Genomic DNA, 14,148 nt, shown 5'->3' with positions numbered 1-14,148 from the left:
AAAGGCTTGTCTAACTTAATTCATGCATCAACTTTTGAGGAGCAGACAGTAGAACAGAATGGGATAGAGATTGAAATATTGAAATAGAGAAAATGCAAATGTTTTGCATATTTATTTTTACGCAATTTCAATCTCGGATATATTATTTTTTTAAATAAGTTATTTGACTATTCCTTTTGATTTAATGGGTAAGCCGAGAGATATAAGTACCGAAGAAGAAATGAATTTAGGTATGATTCTCTATTCATGTATTTAATGTTTGTGTTATACTTCTCAATGATATGTGATGTAAATTTTTCCACAATTCTCAATGTTGATTATATAATTTATCAGATACAAATGATGTCCTGCCACAAAAAAGACACAAGAAACATAAACATAAAAAGCACAAAAAGAAAAAGCTCATGCATGACAACGATGTCTTTGTTGATATCACAGCTGATACTGACCGGAAGAAAAGTTTTAGGATAAAAATGAAAAAGGCGGATGAAAGAAGGTACATGTATTATATTTTTTTTTTATAATTTTTGTAATATATATATATATATATTGCAAAATTATGTACTGATTTTTTCAAGGTATATTAAGTAAATAGAAAAAATTGTTTAATAGTTTAGAATAATGTATAATATGCAATTAAAAAAAATGTTAAGAATATTTGAACATTTTACATATGTACAATCTATGATAAATTTTTCAGTTTGGATAAACGTGAAAAAATATTGAAAACGTGTAGTATGAGTGTATCTGCAATAAATACATCTTTCCCAAAAGCAACTACAAAGAAGAAAATTCCGAAAAGCAACAAAGGTAAAGATAGTGGAACCAGCAGCGAAGAAGAAAGATGGCTCGATGCTATTGAATCTGGTAAACTTGAAGAGGTATGTATTGTATTTTCTTAAATATATTCTATTTCTATTTATATACATTTTGATAATAGAGATTAATAACTATAATAAAAAATAATAAAAACACTTTATTTCAGGTTGATGATGAATTAAAAAAAATTAAACCAAAGGATCCTAAGCTCATGACAGCTCGACAGAGAGCAATGTTTGAGAGAAAAACTGATACTGAGCCAAATTCAGGTGTGGAACAACTTATGTCATTACCTACTGGTTACAAGGAAAAAGTCATGACTGCAGAAGCTATACAGAAAGCTGCTTTGAAATCTCTGAAGCGAAAACAACTTGCTGATGAAAAACGAGAGAAAGATAAAGTATTGTTTAAAACAAAATTTTCCGATTAAACCAATGAAACTTTTTAATTTCGAATAAATATTTTTAAATAATTTTTATAGAAAAAGACAATGGAAAGGTTACTTAAGAAACAGGAATCTAAAGCATCCAAAGTTATCAGCAAGGGAAGATTATCTAAGCAACAAGTACCACTAGTGACATATCGTTTAACGATTGAAGGAAGTTCTATATCTCTGCCACCTGGTGAAGATTTTCCACTTTGTCCCACCAAAGAGTAAGTATAGTAAAATTATAACAGTTTTTTAATAATATTTAAGGTAGATAGCAACAGTTGTGTTGCTATCTACGTTAAATATTATTAATGGATATTATACATATTCTTTTGTTAATTTTATTTCAGAAAAATTCCGTCAAAACAAATTCTTTGCGGCGTAAATCAATGTGAAAATCCAAAAAGATATTCATGTTCAAAAACTGGAGTACCATTATGCAGTTTACAGTGTTACAAAACCAATCTTTTTTTAAACACATAAACAATGTACAGACAACATTAATATTTTTTCGAATAAGAAACTCTTTAAATTATATTTATATAGCTATATGTATATAAAAATCATCGATAAATTATAGGAATATTATTTAAAAATAGATTATTGAAATCTATGTATGATTATATATGTAAATATGAATGTCTTTTTTTGTTGGTCTTCAATCACTTGTTTCTTTTCTGAAAAAGAAGAAACCATTTCTTTTTCTCATCCTTTTATACTATATAATAATGCTTCTTCAATTATATATAGTAATAAATAATAAAACTGCATTTGAAGTGAACATTATGTAAACATTATACAACAAGTGTGTATCTTTATGATAAAAAGAAAAACAAATAGTCCTTTTCTCGAGATGTAACACTTTAGCATAGCTTAAGCCTTTCTTTCACCCACTCTTACAATCTTTAAGCAGCGAGCTGTTCGCAAAACGTTCACTTCCTGAATCGATCGGTCACAGTAGTCGACTTAGATCCGTGCAGGATCGTTCAAACTGTATGTACGTATATGTGCTATGGTACAACCCAGATATTCTGGGCCATCATGTCGTGTCTTCGCTATTCGATGGTTTTGATATTAGTTTCTTATCCGATTTCGGTTTTATGTTCTGGGACATTCGGTAAGTGTCTTTTATAATAGCGAATATTAATTTGTTGTGATTATAAAAGCAAAGTGTATTTCGGAAAAATATTGAAAAAAGTTTACCGCTTTATGTTATTGTATTCGTACATACAAAATATGGTGTGCTTAATTTAATAAAGTTAATTTGATGATCATTAATAAAATATCGATCAATGAAATTTTTATTTTTATTTAATACAAATATTTTAATGACTAAACAATTTTCTAATTTTCAAAAACCAGATGATTATCATGAATGTGCGCGTCCTTGTTCCGACGAAATATCTTCAAGAAAAACATATATTTATCGATTCTTCGTCACAGAATCGCACGCAATAAGGTGAGATAGCGTTACGAAATAATACGACTTATTTGATTTATTTTATTTTTAAATTAACAAATATTTAATGATACTAATACTTTATATATAATATGTATACACAAGTAGAAAGAACATTTATAAACTAGAAAATGTTTAGTAACGTAAAAACAACGCGGTGTTATAAAAAAAAAAAATCGTGCGAATATATAACGAAATCGAGAAAGCGGAGCACTCACAGGAAGCTTTAAATTGAATCAAAAGATTCGATAGTTTTCTGATGTGAATTTTTCCGAAACGCAATAATAGTAAATATTCCTCCATTTTATTCGCGAATTGGAATGCAGCATTCTAACGGTTAATATTCACGGTCGTTGAATGCATTCTGTACTTTGATGTACAACAGGTTCCGATAACCATATACACACACATATACGTAGATGCACTACCACATTTTGATACGTACTTGTACATATACATAAACTATACTATAGATTCATATATATGTATATATATAATATGGTGTTGTATACTTTTGTATGAATTTTTACGATATGCGCTTTTTAATACCAATTTCGTGGTTTTCTTCATATAATTACTTTGATTCGATTATTGAGCTTAACATTTTCTTTCAATCAAATCCATTTTTTATTTCGATTTTTTTCAATATATAAAGTTTGAATATATATAATTGAAAATATTAAATTCTCAAATTATCTGAGCATATTCGATTGTTTATTAATTTTATGACAAAACATACATAAACTATATATATATATATGTATATGTATATATATATATATATATATATATATATATAATATTAATATATAGTTTATCAAGTAGAATTTTATATATATCAAATATATATTTTTAATATAATATATTATTATAGAAGTTCCTGTAACAAAATCGAAGACAAGGACGAGATCTCCACATGTACAAATATTATCGCGTCAAAGGGCTTTTTAACAATTAACGGAAGAAGTCCGGGACCAGATATACAAGTAAATATGAGTACGATTTTCTTTTGCATTACATATTTTTTTTCTACAAATATCACGATAAAGAGTTTTTGTGTCTAGTTTTTAATATTTATATGTGTAGTGTAATATTCTCTTTAAATATTATTAATTATTATATCATAATTATTATACATCGTTCTTTTACACAATCGATATATTGAGGTGATGAATATCAATTATATATCATAGTGTAGGCAAAAAGAAAAAGTGTGTATTAACTTTTGTGAAAGAGAATTTCTTTCAATGGCATATAATATATGTATTATATCTACATAATAGATTTGTCTCGGCGATACAATAGAGGTTCTTGTTTACAACAAATTGAAAAGCGACGAGTTGACTTTCCATTGGCATGGAATCCGGCAAAAAGATTTTAATTATATGGATGGTGTGCCTATGATAACACAATGCCCTATTTTACCCTACAATGGTTTTCGTTATAAGATAAATCCAGAAAGCACAGGGACATATTTCTATCACGCTCACTCAGGTACGTGAATACATAATATTTTATTATATATATATGTGTGTAATTTTTTGTAATAATTTCTCTTGCGTAAATATATATTGATATATGCGTTGTAACATTTTGAACTTTTATCTGTGAATGCGAATGCTATCTCTAACAACATACATGTCCTCTGAACATCTTTTGGACATAAGGGACATGAAATTATTATGCGAGTTTCGTATTAACAAAAAAAAAAAAAAAAAAAAAAATTTAAAGGGAAATTTTGCGCAAACTCTAGCTGTAATTTCGAACTTAAATCGATTCTGACTCCAGTCTATGCCGTAGAACATCGTTCTATCCGGCGCTTGCATCAAGAATAGCAAGATCAATAACATCCGTGGACTCGAAAGAGCAAGAACCGGGCGTTTCTCTTGTCACACTGTTTCTTTATTAGAAATAAAAGTCGCGTACGGTTTATACAACCGTATTCTTCTTAAATATATTAATTATATCGCGCTTAAAGTATCGTGACTCGTCCGAGATGAGGGAAGAGTCGTTCTATTCGGCAGAACAAAAACAGTGGAGGTATCGGATTCAATCGACGCGATATGGCGAGTGGTCCAGTCCAATCTCCGTGACATTTCCTTCCTTCGCAAAAGAGCCTTCATGATTCTCGTTTAAATCCAAAAAACGCCGCCGTTTTGAAACTCACATAGATTTCTATAGTGCGATCTAGTTCGAAAGAGTGAGTCAGTGAGAAAAATAAAATTAATGGGATGGGCGAGGGGATTATTAGTCTCACAGCAGGGGGACGGAGTATACGGGTCGTTGACAGTTCGAGGACCACGTGACAACGCCAGTCTAGAAAGGATACTCGTACTGTCATCAAGGTCATCAACTCCGCTGACGCGACAAACACTCCTATATCCACCTACACCGGATGAGCTCCTCGTAAACGGTCAGGTATATATATATTCTCTTCGCCATTATCATTATTATAAACAAAAAAAAAAAAAAAACTCGCTTGAATTTCAACTCGGCTGTGTCGGAATATTATAAAAATAATTATAAATATGCATCGTCTGCGTTCAATGTAATATAATAGTTTGGATCATAAAGTAAAAATGCGAAATTAAAATAATTTATATCTCAAGATGTATTTTTAAAATCTTTACAGGCACGAGATGTATTTGTGCGAGTAAGGCATGGCTTTTCCTATTTATTACGTCTCATTAATGCCAATGCTCACAACTGTCCCATTTTACTTTCTGCCTATGGACACTCGCTCCGAATATTGGCTGCTGATGGCAATCCTGTACAATCGATGACGGGCACGCATATCGTTTTATTCCCAGGTAAGTTTCACATCCTGTAGTTTTTCCGATATCATATCCAAACGTTCTTCATAATACGATTTTAAATCGACACAAAAGATCGATCCCCGTCTCTTTATTAATCGTAATGCAAGACTGCATCGCGCTTGAATTTAATAAATTTTAGTTGTGTACCCCGAATATACCTGTATGGCAAATCTGTTTTATGATTCTGTATGTAGGTATAATTGTTTTATTACATCAATGTATATGTAAATAAATACGCCAATAATATATTCGAGCGATTAAATTTTCTATCTCTCAACTTATTTAATTTATAAAATTATTTATAAAATTATTATAATATTAGCAATTAGCAAACCCAGTTATCGGGTTAATGCACGTATATTGTATTTATCGCACGTGCTAAACAAATTTTTTTTCAAGAGATTTCAAAATATATAAAATATCATGTCTATTCTATAATGAATTAGAACGTATTATTATACAATGTGAATAAATAAACAGTATAAGATAATACATGCGACAAAAATTATGCGCTCTACAAATCAATAAGTATAAGTATACGTCAAATCTTACCGATTATAACGCGTAAAAATTTAGACTTTACAAGCACGATATATACAGGGTGTATCTGAAACGATGCATTAAACTTTAGAAGCGTATTCTAGAGGTCAAAATAAGACTCTTTTTTTCTTATGAACACGGGTCCGCAAATGTCAACGATTAATTTCTGTGTTATAAGCTATTCGGAAAGAAGGGCTTTTTGCGAGCTAAACATTATAGAGAGTTAAAACTACATTCTTTAATTAATTTCACATAAAGTTTACTTTAATAGAAAGAGATAGGATTATAATTTAAGGCTTATTGTTAGTTACAAAGATATATGATGGAAAAAATTGGAAATTTGAAAAAAAAAAAAAACAAACGAAAAATCATCTCGAAATGATGTTAAGAATTTTTTATTAGCAGGTAGAGTTTGGTAGATCTGGGACACACTATATGTGCATATACGCGTTGCTGATTCGGATCAATGTCTCGCACGTACTCCACGAATGCACTCGCGTATCTCATATATCCGGCCACGCCGAAAAAGATAACGATGATCATAGAAACAAGTAGATTTCAGATATTTACCATAATGTCAACAACGCGTAAGTTTTTAACTTCATTTATGACCAAGGATGAATACATAATATTATAAAGAATGAGATAAAACATATTCGCAATAATTCGAAGATGCTTGATGAATTATTATTTAACTTTTAACATGACTCTCTAAAGTATCGATGTTCTCACGCTTTAAGATTTAACGGAGCAAACAAAGAAAGATCCTGGAGGGTCGACGAGAAGAGAGCGGTATTGGGGGGGAGGGGGGGGGGCATCAGTGGCATTGGTAATAGCGGGAGAGGGAGATTTTCTCCCCCTTTCTCGCATTCTCTCTCTCTCTCTCTCTCTCTCTCTCTCTTTTTCTCTTTCTCCCGTAACACAACGCTTGTATAAGAGCGATGTGGATGGTAAATCGCGACCGGGGAATAGGAACGGACGACATTCGCGCAGACTCGGCCGTCTTCGTGCTCTCGCCAGGGTTTCCGTAAAGAGAAATAAAGAAAGCAAGGTGGCGAAGCGCGCGCGAGCCCCGCGCAAAAATCATTAAAACCCGCGCTCGTTTCGCGGCTGCGGCTTTCGTCGTGTTGATCCTGCCCCAGCAATTTATTAACGGATAGTAGACAACGGCCCGCGTTGACGACCGCACGACTCCGGTCCGGTCGCCCCTTCGCTCATCGCGCGCGTTACTTTCTCGCGCGCCCGGAAAGCAGCTGCATCTGTATCATATACATGTACGGTCACGGGACACTTTGGGAAGACCTTGGCGCATCTAGCGGGACGCGGGTCGGTATGGAATGGACGCGCGACAAGACCCTCGAGCTGCTCCGCGAGTACCAACAACGGCGTGTCCTCTGGGATTGGAACGCCCGGGGTTACCGGGATCGCGCGAAGCGCAAGCGAGCTATCCAGGAGCTCGCCGAGATTCTCTGCTGCAACACCCTCGAAGTTGAAAAAAAGATCACCAATCTCAAGTGCCAGTATTCCCGAGAGGTGCACAAAATTCAGAATAGCCGCGATACCGCCACCGGCCCGGACGACGTATACGTCTCCAAGTGGTTCGCCTTCAAAGCAATGCAGTTTCTACAATTTGGCACGCGTAGATACAGCAAGCGGAAGAAGGTAGGCGGAAGAGAAGAATATCGTTCACCACCCGCCCGCAATTTTTTTTTTTTTTTTTTTTTTTTTATTTTACCGGCAATCTCGATAACGGACGAAACAGTCAATATTGTTACGGAGTCCATTTCCTTGCTCGTTTCCATGTAAAATTATACGAGCTCAAAAATCATTATATATATACACAATATATTCAATTACATTCTCAAAGAGAGGAAGAGAGAGAATACGCATATATTAATTATATATCATTTTAAAGATTGCGCATGTTTGTTTGGAAATTTTTCGATAAAAAGATATTAATTTTTTTTCGCGACAAATAATTCGCGATCTTTTCTTAATTAATCGCTAGTTAATTGAAATCTCATTCTCTAAATGTAATTTTTGTTTTTGACTTTTACAAACATCGTGTACGGCTCGGTGATTTTTGGCGCGTAGGATTTTTCATTCAACTAATAAGAGATAATGAGTACAATTCGCCCTAAAAAAATAACGCGATGCGTCGCTGATCGAGATAAATGCTTCATTGACTCGTGCGGCGATGCGTGGCGATATATTATTATTGTTATTATTATTATTATTATAATCCGCTTCCCAAAATTTGATTTTTTTGTTTATGTCCAACTCGATCGATTCTGTGATAATTCCGGTTTAGCTGTGTTTAATTTCGTCGCATGCACGGAAGAACAATAATAACGCGCAACATTTTTACGCGCCAACATCGACAACACGAAGATAATGGATTCCATATAACTTCTTTCTGTTTGATAGTTCAAAGTCATTGTATTTCTTCTCAAGAAGACAATTACGATTTTTATAAATGTTTCCTGCGCTATAGCAATGCATTTCTCCTGTTTTATATGAGAAAAAATAAATACGCGTGAAAGTTTCAACAGCGATCTATGGAGATTAACTTGGAATCGTGCGAACGCGACATTAATCGAGTAAATTCTAAACGTTCGTAATCAATAATTGTAGCTAAAAATAATGACAAGAGATTGTGAAGTAAAGAAAGTAAATTCTTTTCGTCGCTATTGTCAGAGCGCGATAAAATTCTTGATCCAGCCTGATGCCATTTTCGCAGAAAGTCGAGGAGGGATCAAAGCTACAAGAAGAGTACATTGTGAGCGACATCGATCCAGAAAGCATAACGTTCATGGACTGCAATGAAGAGACGAACGGCTCCGGTACCGGTTCCTTCAATGCTTCGCTAAGCGAGGACGCCGAGGAATCCTCGTCGTCCAGTCTAAAGGCGATGGAATTATATAGTTGCTCCTTGCCGAGCCAAGACGATTCGCCGGTCGATCTCAACGAGGTCGAACGTATGAAACTTGAGGCCGGCGAAACGGATGAGAAAGGACGAAGAAAGACGAAGGAGGAGTTCGCCAAGTTCGGTGAGAGTATTGCCGTCCAGCTCGCTGAAATTCCCGACTCGTATTCAAGATCGGTTGCCAAGCTTAGGATCAATCAGATTCTCTTCGAGGCAGAGATCGGGGTTTACGCGCAAACACGTCGCTAATGAGCCGGTTGTGGCGATGGAAACCATCAACACGGAAGATATCGCGCGACAGGTCATCATTGTCGTCGTCGCAATTCACAGCGTTAGCGCTATCGACATCGCTATCGATATCAAATTATCTTTGCAACGAGCGAGACTCGCTCTTGCCTGAGTAAGCTTCGATGGTAAAAGAAGAACGATTCGTCAAGCGAATGAAAAATTGCTCGATACGAAAGATCGATCGATCGTATGTTAGGATGAGTAGAGTGCGCCGCGGCGAAATAATTATCCCCCATTTCCGCTTTCACGTGTCCCACGTATTTCGCGCTTTCACGAGCTGTAATTTTTAAATAGAAAGAAAGAGGAAAAAGGCAGCGGGAGATGTAATTTGAATTATTTATTAAAGCGTTACGCTTATCTTAAATTCACACAGAAAAATCAAACGTGTTTATCGCGTATAACGCTAATGCGAATGCCTTTGATCTTGATAATCGTACCGCCGCGATTATCTTGTCATTAACCGAAAGCGGATGATTCTAAAGACTGAATCAATGATCAAGACCTTATAATGGCAAATTTTTGTAAGTATCTGTAAGTGAGAATATGTCGATATTAAACAGATTGGTTGTTCTTCGAAACTAAGCAACCTTCTAAGTTAAGCATATGTAACATATACACGCAATCTCCATTCTTCTCGTTCGACTTTGTAAATAAAATGTATAAAGTTCATAAAAAAACTAGTAATAATGCGTATTTGTTTTTGTTTACAATTAAATAATATCGGGCTTGCTCGCATTGTCCATTGATTAACTTGAATCAATTTAAATTTCATTTTTAAAATGGTATTGCAATGATACCGCAAGAAGAATGCAGAACAATTAAAAATAATTAGCGAGAAAAAATCATCTCGTATTTTTTCGATTTTTAAGAAAAGTCCTGGTGATGCGAATGCGAATCGATATGGGATATTTTTTATTCGTAATCACCGTCATGATGGAATATCGTGTACAATGCACACACAACTGCTATAAATTTTTATAAACAAATATTAAACGTCGATAACCCGATATAGATCGATAAATATAGTTATTCCTCCCTAGCAGTAAGATTTAAATGTCCACAATAATCGAGTCGAGGATATGATAGCGGTGATTACAGTTAATCTATAATACAATTTTATTCCGATAAACACTTTTATCGATCTTACATCTAAATACCGAAGTGAATTATTATACTAGCGAGTTAAACGTGTGTACTATATCCCCTTTAATAATATCTGTATCGCCGTTTCATTATTTAAAACACTAAATCCCAGTGAACTGCCCAACATGTCCTCATTAGTCTTGAAATATTTGCGCGAAACAAACAAAAATAAATGTGCTCATGTAGCACATGTATTGGTTGAAGTTCGTCAAAGATTAATAGCGAGAGAAAGTTGTAGACATTTGAATGTGAATGTATTGTTATATGCTCATGTATAATACGGTAGAGCTTTTAAAGGATTCTCCGCTCAGAGGATTGGAACACCCACCAGATATAAGACACCTTGTGCTTTTTCACAAAATATATTTTAGTAAAGATAATACAAGAAGTTTTGGCTTACTCGTGTATCTTAAAGTTTTCACACGTGCTCCATTATAGATTGATTTTCCGACTGATACTGTCGCTATATTACTTTATATATATTCTTTAGTTTAAGAAAAGGAATGCTGTGACTGATGTCACGTATCGTGCTCTATTTCTTGTTTTATATCTTGCAATATTATTTATATTGACTCGTCACTTCCTCGCTAATCATTCGAACGCTTGGTCAGATTTCTTAAGAACTTAATCATGAGCTGTTTTCTGGTTTATCATAACTCATTTCGACGATTTAGAATAATAATTTATAATATTTTATATTATCGGGTTACGATATAGTGCACTGAGAGATCCATTTTGTTGAATGAAATAAAATTTGTTTGAATCAACTAAATCTCTTGTTTGAATATGGGCGAATAAATCCTTTAATTAATACGACAAAAAAATTTAATTGGAAAATTTGATAATACTAACTAAGACACAAATTTGATTCGGTGAACAAAATTATTAATTGTATAGAATCAAATTTTTGATTGTTTTTTTATCTTAATTTTCTTCACTGAATCACATTTGTGTGTTAGTATTACCAAAATTTTCCAACTGCAGTTACATTTGCTTTTGTTACATCAACCAAAGTTTATCCATATTCAACAAGAAATTTACTTGATAGTTGTCTTATGATACGATAAGAAAAAGATATACAAGCTTATGATGATATTCAACTAAACGATTTAGTTCGAGTAACAAATATAATTATTTAAAACACGATGAGATGGATGAGTTTGTTATCGCAACAATAAAATTTTATTCGGATAAACAACTCCATACAAAACAAAATAGTTTGTTAGTGTAACATTTAACTTTTCTTTCCAGTAATATATTTATACATTTTTATTAAATAAAACCAAATTACATATTCAAATTACATAACAAAATGGTTCAACCAAATAATTTTGTTTTATTTAACGAAATGGGTCTCTCAACATACAAAAAAAAAAATCAAAAATAAAATTAAGTCAGATATAATAATTTAATGAAATTAAATAATTTACAATTCAAAAAATAATTCAAACATGTAAAAAACTCTATAGCAGCCTTGTATATATATATATATATATATATATACCGTCTCTCTTCTTCTTATAGCGCAACTTAAACAAATTCAAATGTGTGTCAATGCAATTAAGCGTTCTTCTTCTCAAAAAATTTCGCAATCTCTAGATATATATTTTATAAAAATTTTATTATATTCGTTGAAATTTGTACACTTTTGTTGAATAAAAATTATAGCGTTAATGTTATTATCGTCATTAATATCGCTCCTTTGTTATTTAGGATCATATTTACGATTCATGGTGTTTCGATAAAATAAATTGTAATTGATTGACGAATTCAATGAAACGTTTATTAAGAAAAAATCAATTTTATATCATGAAATAAAACAGCTGTGTAACGTATAAATTACAGGATTAAAATTTCTTTTCAGGCGAAAGACTCGACTGCATTCTAATAGCCGAACAGACGATCGGCAAGTATGCCTTCGACATGCAGGGTCTTCGAGATTGTCGTAATTTGCGTCACGAGGCATATATTTTTTACGAGAATACCAGATTGGATTCGTATGCGATAAGGGGTACTGCTGACAACCTCGATGAACAAGCATTTAAGATCATTGAAAATGGTCATCATTGTCATAAGATATCGAAAAATATCATTTGTTCATTGGATCTGAAGAGTACACAATTATCGCAATTGGAGGAAGAAGCGGACGAAACAATCTATGTGCCTTTCGACACGAATGCCTTCTTATTCTTTACGGACGAGATGACAGACAATTCTTACAATTTTTACATATCGAAACACTATCCAGCTTATTTGAGTAAAGAAATTTTTATATTTTATATTTCTTTTATATGTATGTATATATATAAAGATAAAACGTTTGCTCATTCAACAATATAACATTTTCTTAGCTCATTAAATTATTATTATCAAGTACAGAAAAAAATAAAATTAGAAAATAATAATAAATATAATCTTATATACATATTGGGTATATACATATACATACATACATACATATATATATATATATATATATATATATATACAACATTTTTATCATTATCACAAATGGAGGAAAATTTCAGGCTTAGAAAAAGGCACGACGAAGATATCGCAGATTAACGGCGTGTCTTTCAAGTATCCTTCATCTCCGATATTATCGCAACCGGAAAACACCCTGAAGGATTCGATTTGCACCCTTGACAAACGTTCTAGCAATTGTGCCGATACACCGTTGTTTTGCGAGTGTCTGCAAATAATTCAAGTTTCACCGCGGAAAACAATCGAGATTGTATTAATAGATGAAGGTAATATTATCGTGCGAATGATCCGCAAGATAATTAACATTCTATCTTTTTCGATTTGTAGAAAATCAATTTCCTTTAATAATATTAATGTATATAAAAATTACTTCTTAAATTAAAAATTTCATAGAGTAAAGTCAATCGTCTGTAATACAGATCGTATTTTTCCCAGGTTTCGGAGGCGATGTATCCCATACGTTTCATCTACACGGTTATAATGCCAGTATCGTAGGCCAGGAGAGTTTCGAGCGACCTATTACCAAAGATGAAATTATATCCTTGGACCGTAATAGAAGGATCCATCGAAATCTTGTGAATCCGGTACGAAAAGATACTTTCGTTGTACCGAACAAGGGCTATGTTATTCTTCGATTCTACACCGACAATTTAGGTAAAAATGATATCTCCTGTACCATGCATATATCACGAATAGAATAAATCTACGCATATTAGTAATTAAAATTCTTTTTATTGTATTTTTCAGGATATTGGTTATGGGAAGCGAGAAGTACTGCTATACATCCTCAATTACTCGGGCCTGGAATGCAATTCGTAATGAAAGTGGGGCTCGATCGAAATTTGCCTCTTGTGCCGATTGACTTTCCTAGTTGCGGCAGTAACAAGGGCATGGATTTGATATTCGAAAACTCATAAATATTTTAAATATTTTTTTATGCGTAGCACATATAAGACACAAAAATAAAATGTATCATATCAAATGTCAATCATCGAGTTAAAGGAAGATTGATAGGTCCGATATACCGGCTGTTGCTCATCATTATTGGACAGAATATATTGTTCGAGATTGCAGTTTGAGATTGACGAAAAATAAATCTTTTTTTTTCTAATGACGTAATTTGTTAAAATTGCATGGTAATTACATATAAACTTTTTTTTCCCGGGTTTAAATATTTTACATTAAATAAATAATAAAACGGAATATTATATTTGTCGTACGACAAATGTAATATCGGCCTTAG

At 33.0% G+C, this 14,148-nt stretch overlaps 2 protein-coding genes across 4 annotated transcripts; both read left to right on the top strand.

Moving 5' to 3' along the window:
• The first annotated feature begins 23 nt into the window (after nucleotides 1-23).
• On the top strand, nucleotides 24-14,017 carry LOC138937045 (uncharacterized). 3 transcript variants are annotated; one of them, XM_070302919.1, is made up of 13 exons: nucleotides 24-230; nucleotides 334-496; nucleotides 701-881; nucleotides 986-1,219; nucleotides 1,301-1,473; nucleotides 3,583-3,694; nucleotides 3,992-4,202; nucleotides 4,960-5,121; nucleotides 5,341-5,361; nucleotides 12,286-12,678; nucleotides 12,950-13,171; nucleotides 13,341-13,559; nucleotides 13,653-14,017. In XM_070302919.1, the coding sequence occupies exons 1-13, from the start codon at nucleotides 185-187 to the stop codon at nucleotides 13,820-13,822; spliced, it is 2,307 nt and encodes a 768-aa protein (XP_070159020.1). In that variant the 5' UTR covers nucleotides 24-184; the 3' UTR covers nucleotides 13,823-14,017. The 3 variants fall into 3 exon arrangements, with proteins under 3 accessions (XP_070159020.1, XP_070159018.1, XP_070159021.1); XM_070302917.1 differs by having other exon boundaries at nucleotides 4,960-5,126; nucleotides 5,341-5,518; XM_070302920.1 differs by lacking the exons at nucleotides 24-230; nucleotides 334-496; nucleotides 701-881; nucleotides 986-1,219; nucleotides 1,301-1,473 and adding exons at nucleotides 2,096-2,366; nucleotides 2,612-2,708 and having other exon boundaries at nucleotides 4,960-5,126; nucleotides 5,341-5,518.
• Nucleotides 6,987-11,278, top strand: LOC138937046 (uncharacterized). The gene is made up of 2 exons (XM_070302921.1): nucleotides 6,987-7,726; nucleotides 8,805-11,278. The coding sequence occupies exons 1-2, from the start codon at nucleotides 7,337-7,339 to the stop codon at nucleotides 9,237-9,239; spliced, it is 825 nt and encodes a 274-aa protein (XP_070159022.1). The 5' UTR covers nucleotides 6,987-7,336; the 3' UTR covers nucleotides 9,240-11,278.
• Nucleotides 14,018-14,148: the final 131 nt, after the last annotated feature.

The sequence above is a fragment of the Polyergus mexicanus genome, unplaced genomic scaffold, assembly GCF_030449975.1.
Source record: "Polyergus mexicanus isolate NDT 795.1 unplaced genomic scaffold, iyPolMexi1.0 SCAF_10, whole genome shotgun sequence".
Taxonomy (NCBI): Eukaryota; Metazoa; Arthropoda; class Insecta; order Hymenoptera; family Formicidae; genus Polyergus; species Polyergus mexicanus.
Note: the sequence above shows the minus strand (reverse complement) of the source record. Positions and strands in the feature narration are given on the sequence as shown.

Bases quoted from the DNA above. Each gene is read 5' to 3' on its own strand.
- LOC138937045 (XM_070302917.1), top strand. From the start codon at position 185: ATGGGTAAGCCGAGAGATATAAGTACCGAAGAAGAAATGAATTTAG. The intron at 3,695-3,991 runs GTAAATATGAGT...TCTACATAATAG, and splicing joins GTCCGGGACCAGATATACAA to ATTTGTCTCGGCGATACAAT. The intron at 4,203-4,959 runs GTACGTGAATAC...GGGGATTATTAG, and splicing joins TTTCTATCACGCTCACTCAG to TCTCACAGCAGGGGGACGGA.
- LOC138937046 (XM_070302921.1), top strand. From the start codon at position 7,337: ATGTACGGTCACGGGACACTTTGGGAAGACCTTGGCGCATCTAGCGGG. The intron at 7,727-8,804 runs GTAGGCGGAAGA...CCATTTTCGCAG, and splicing joins GATACAGCAAGCGGAAGAAG to AAAGTCGAGGAGGGATCAAA.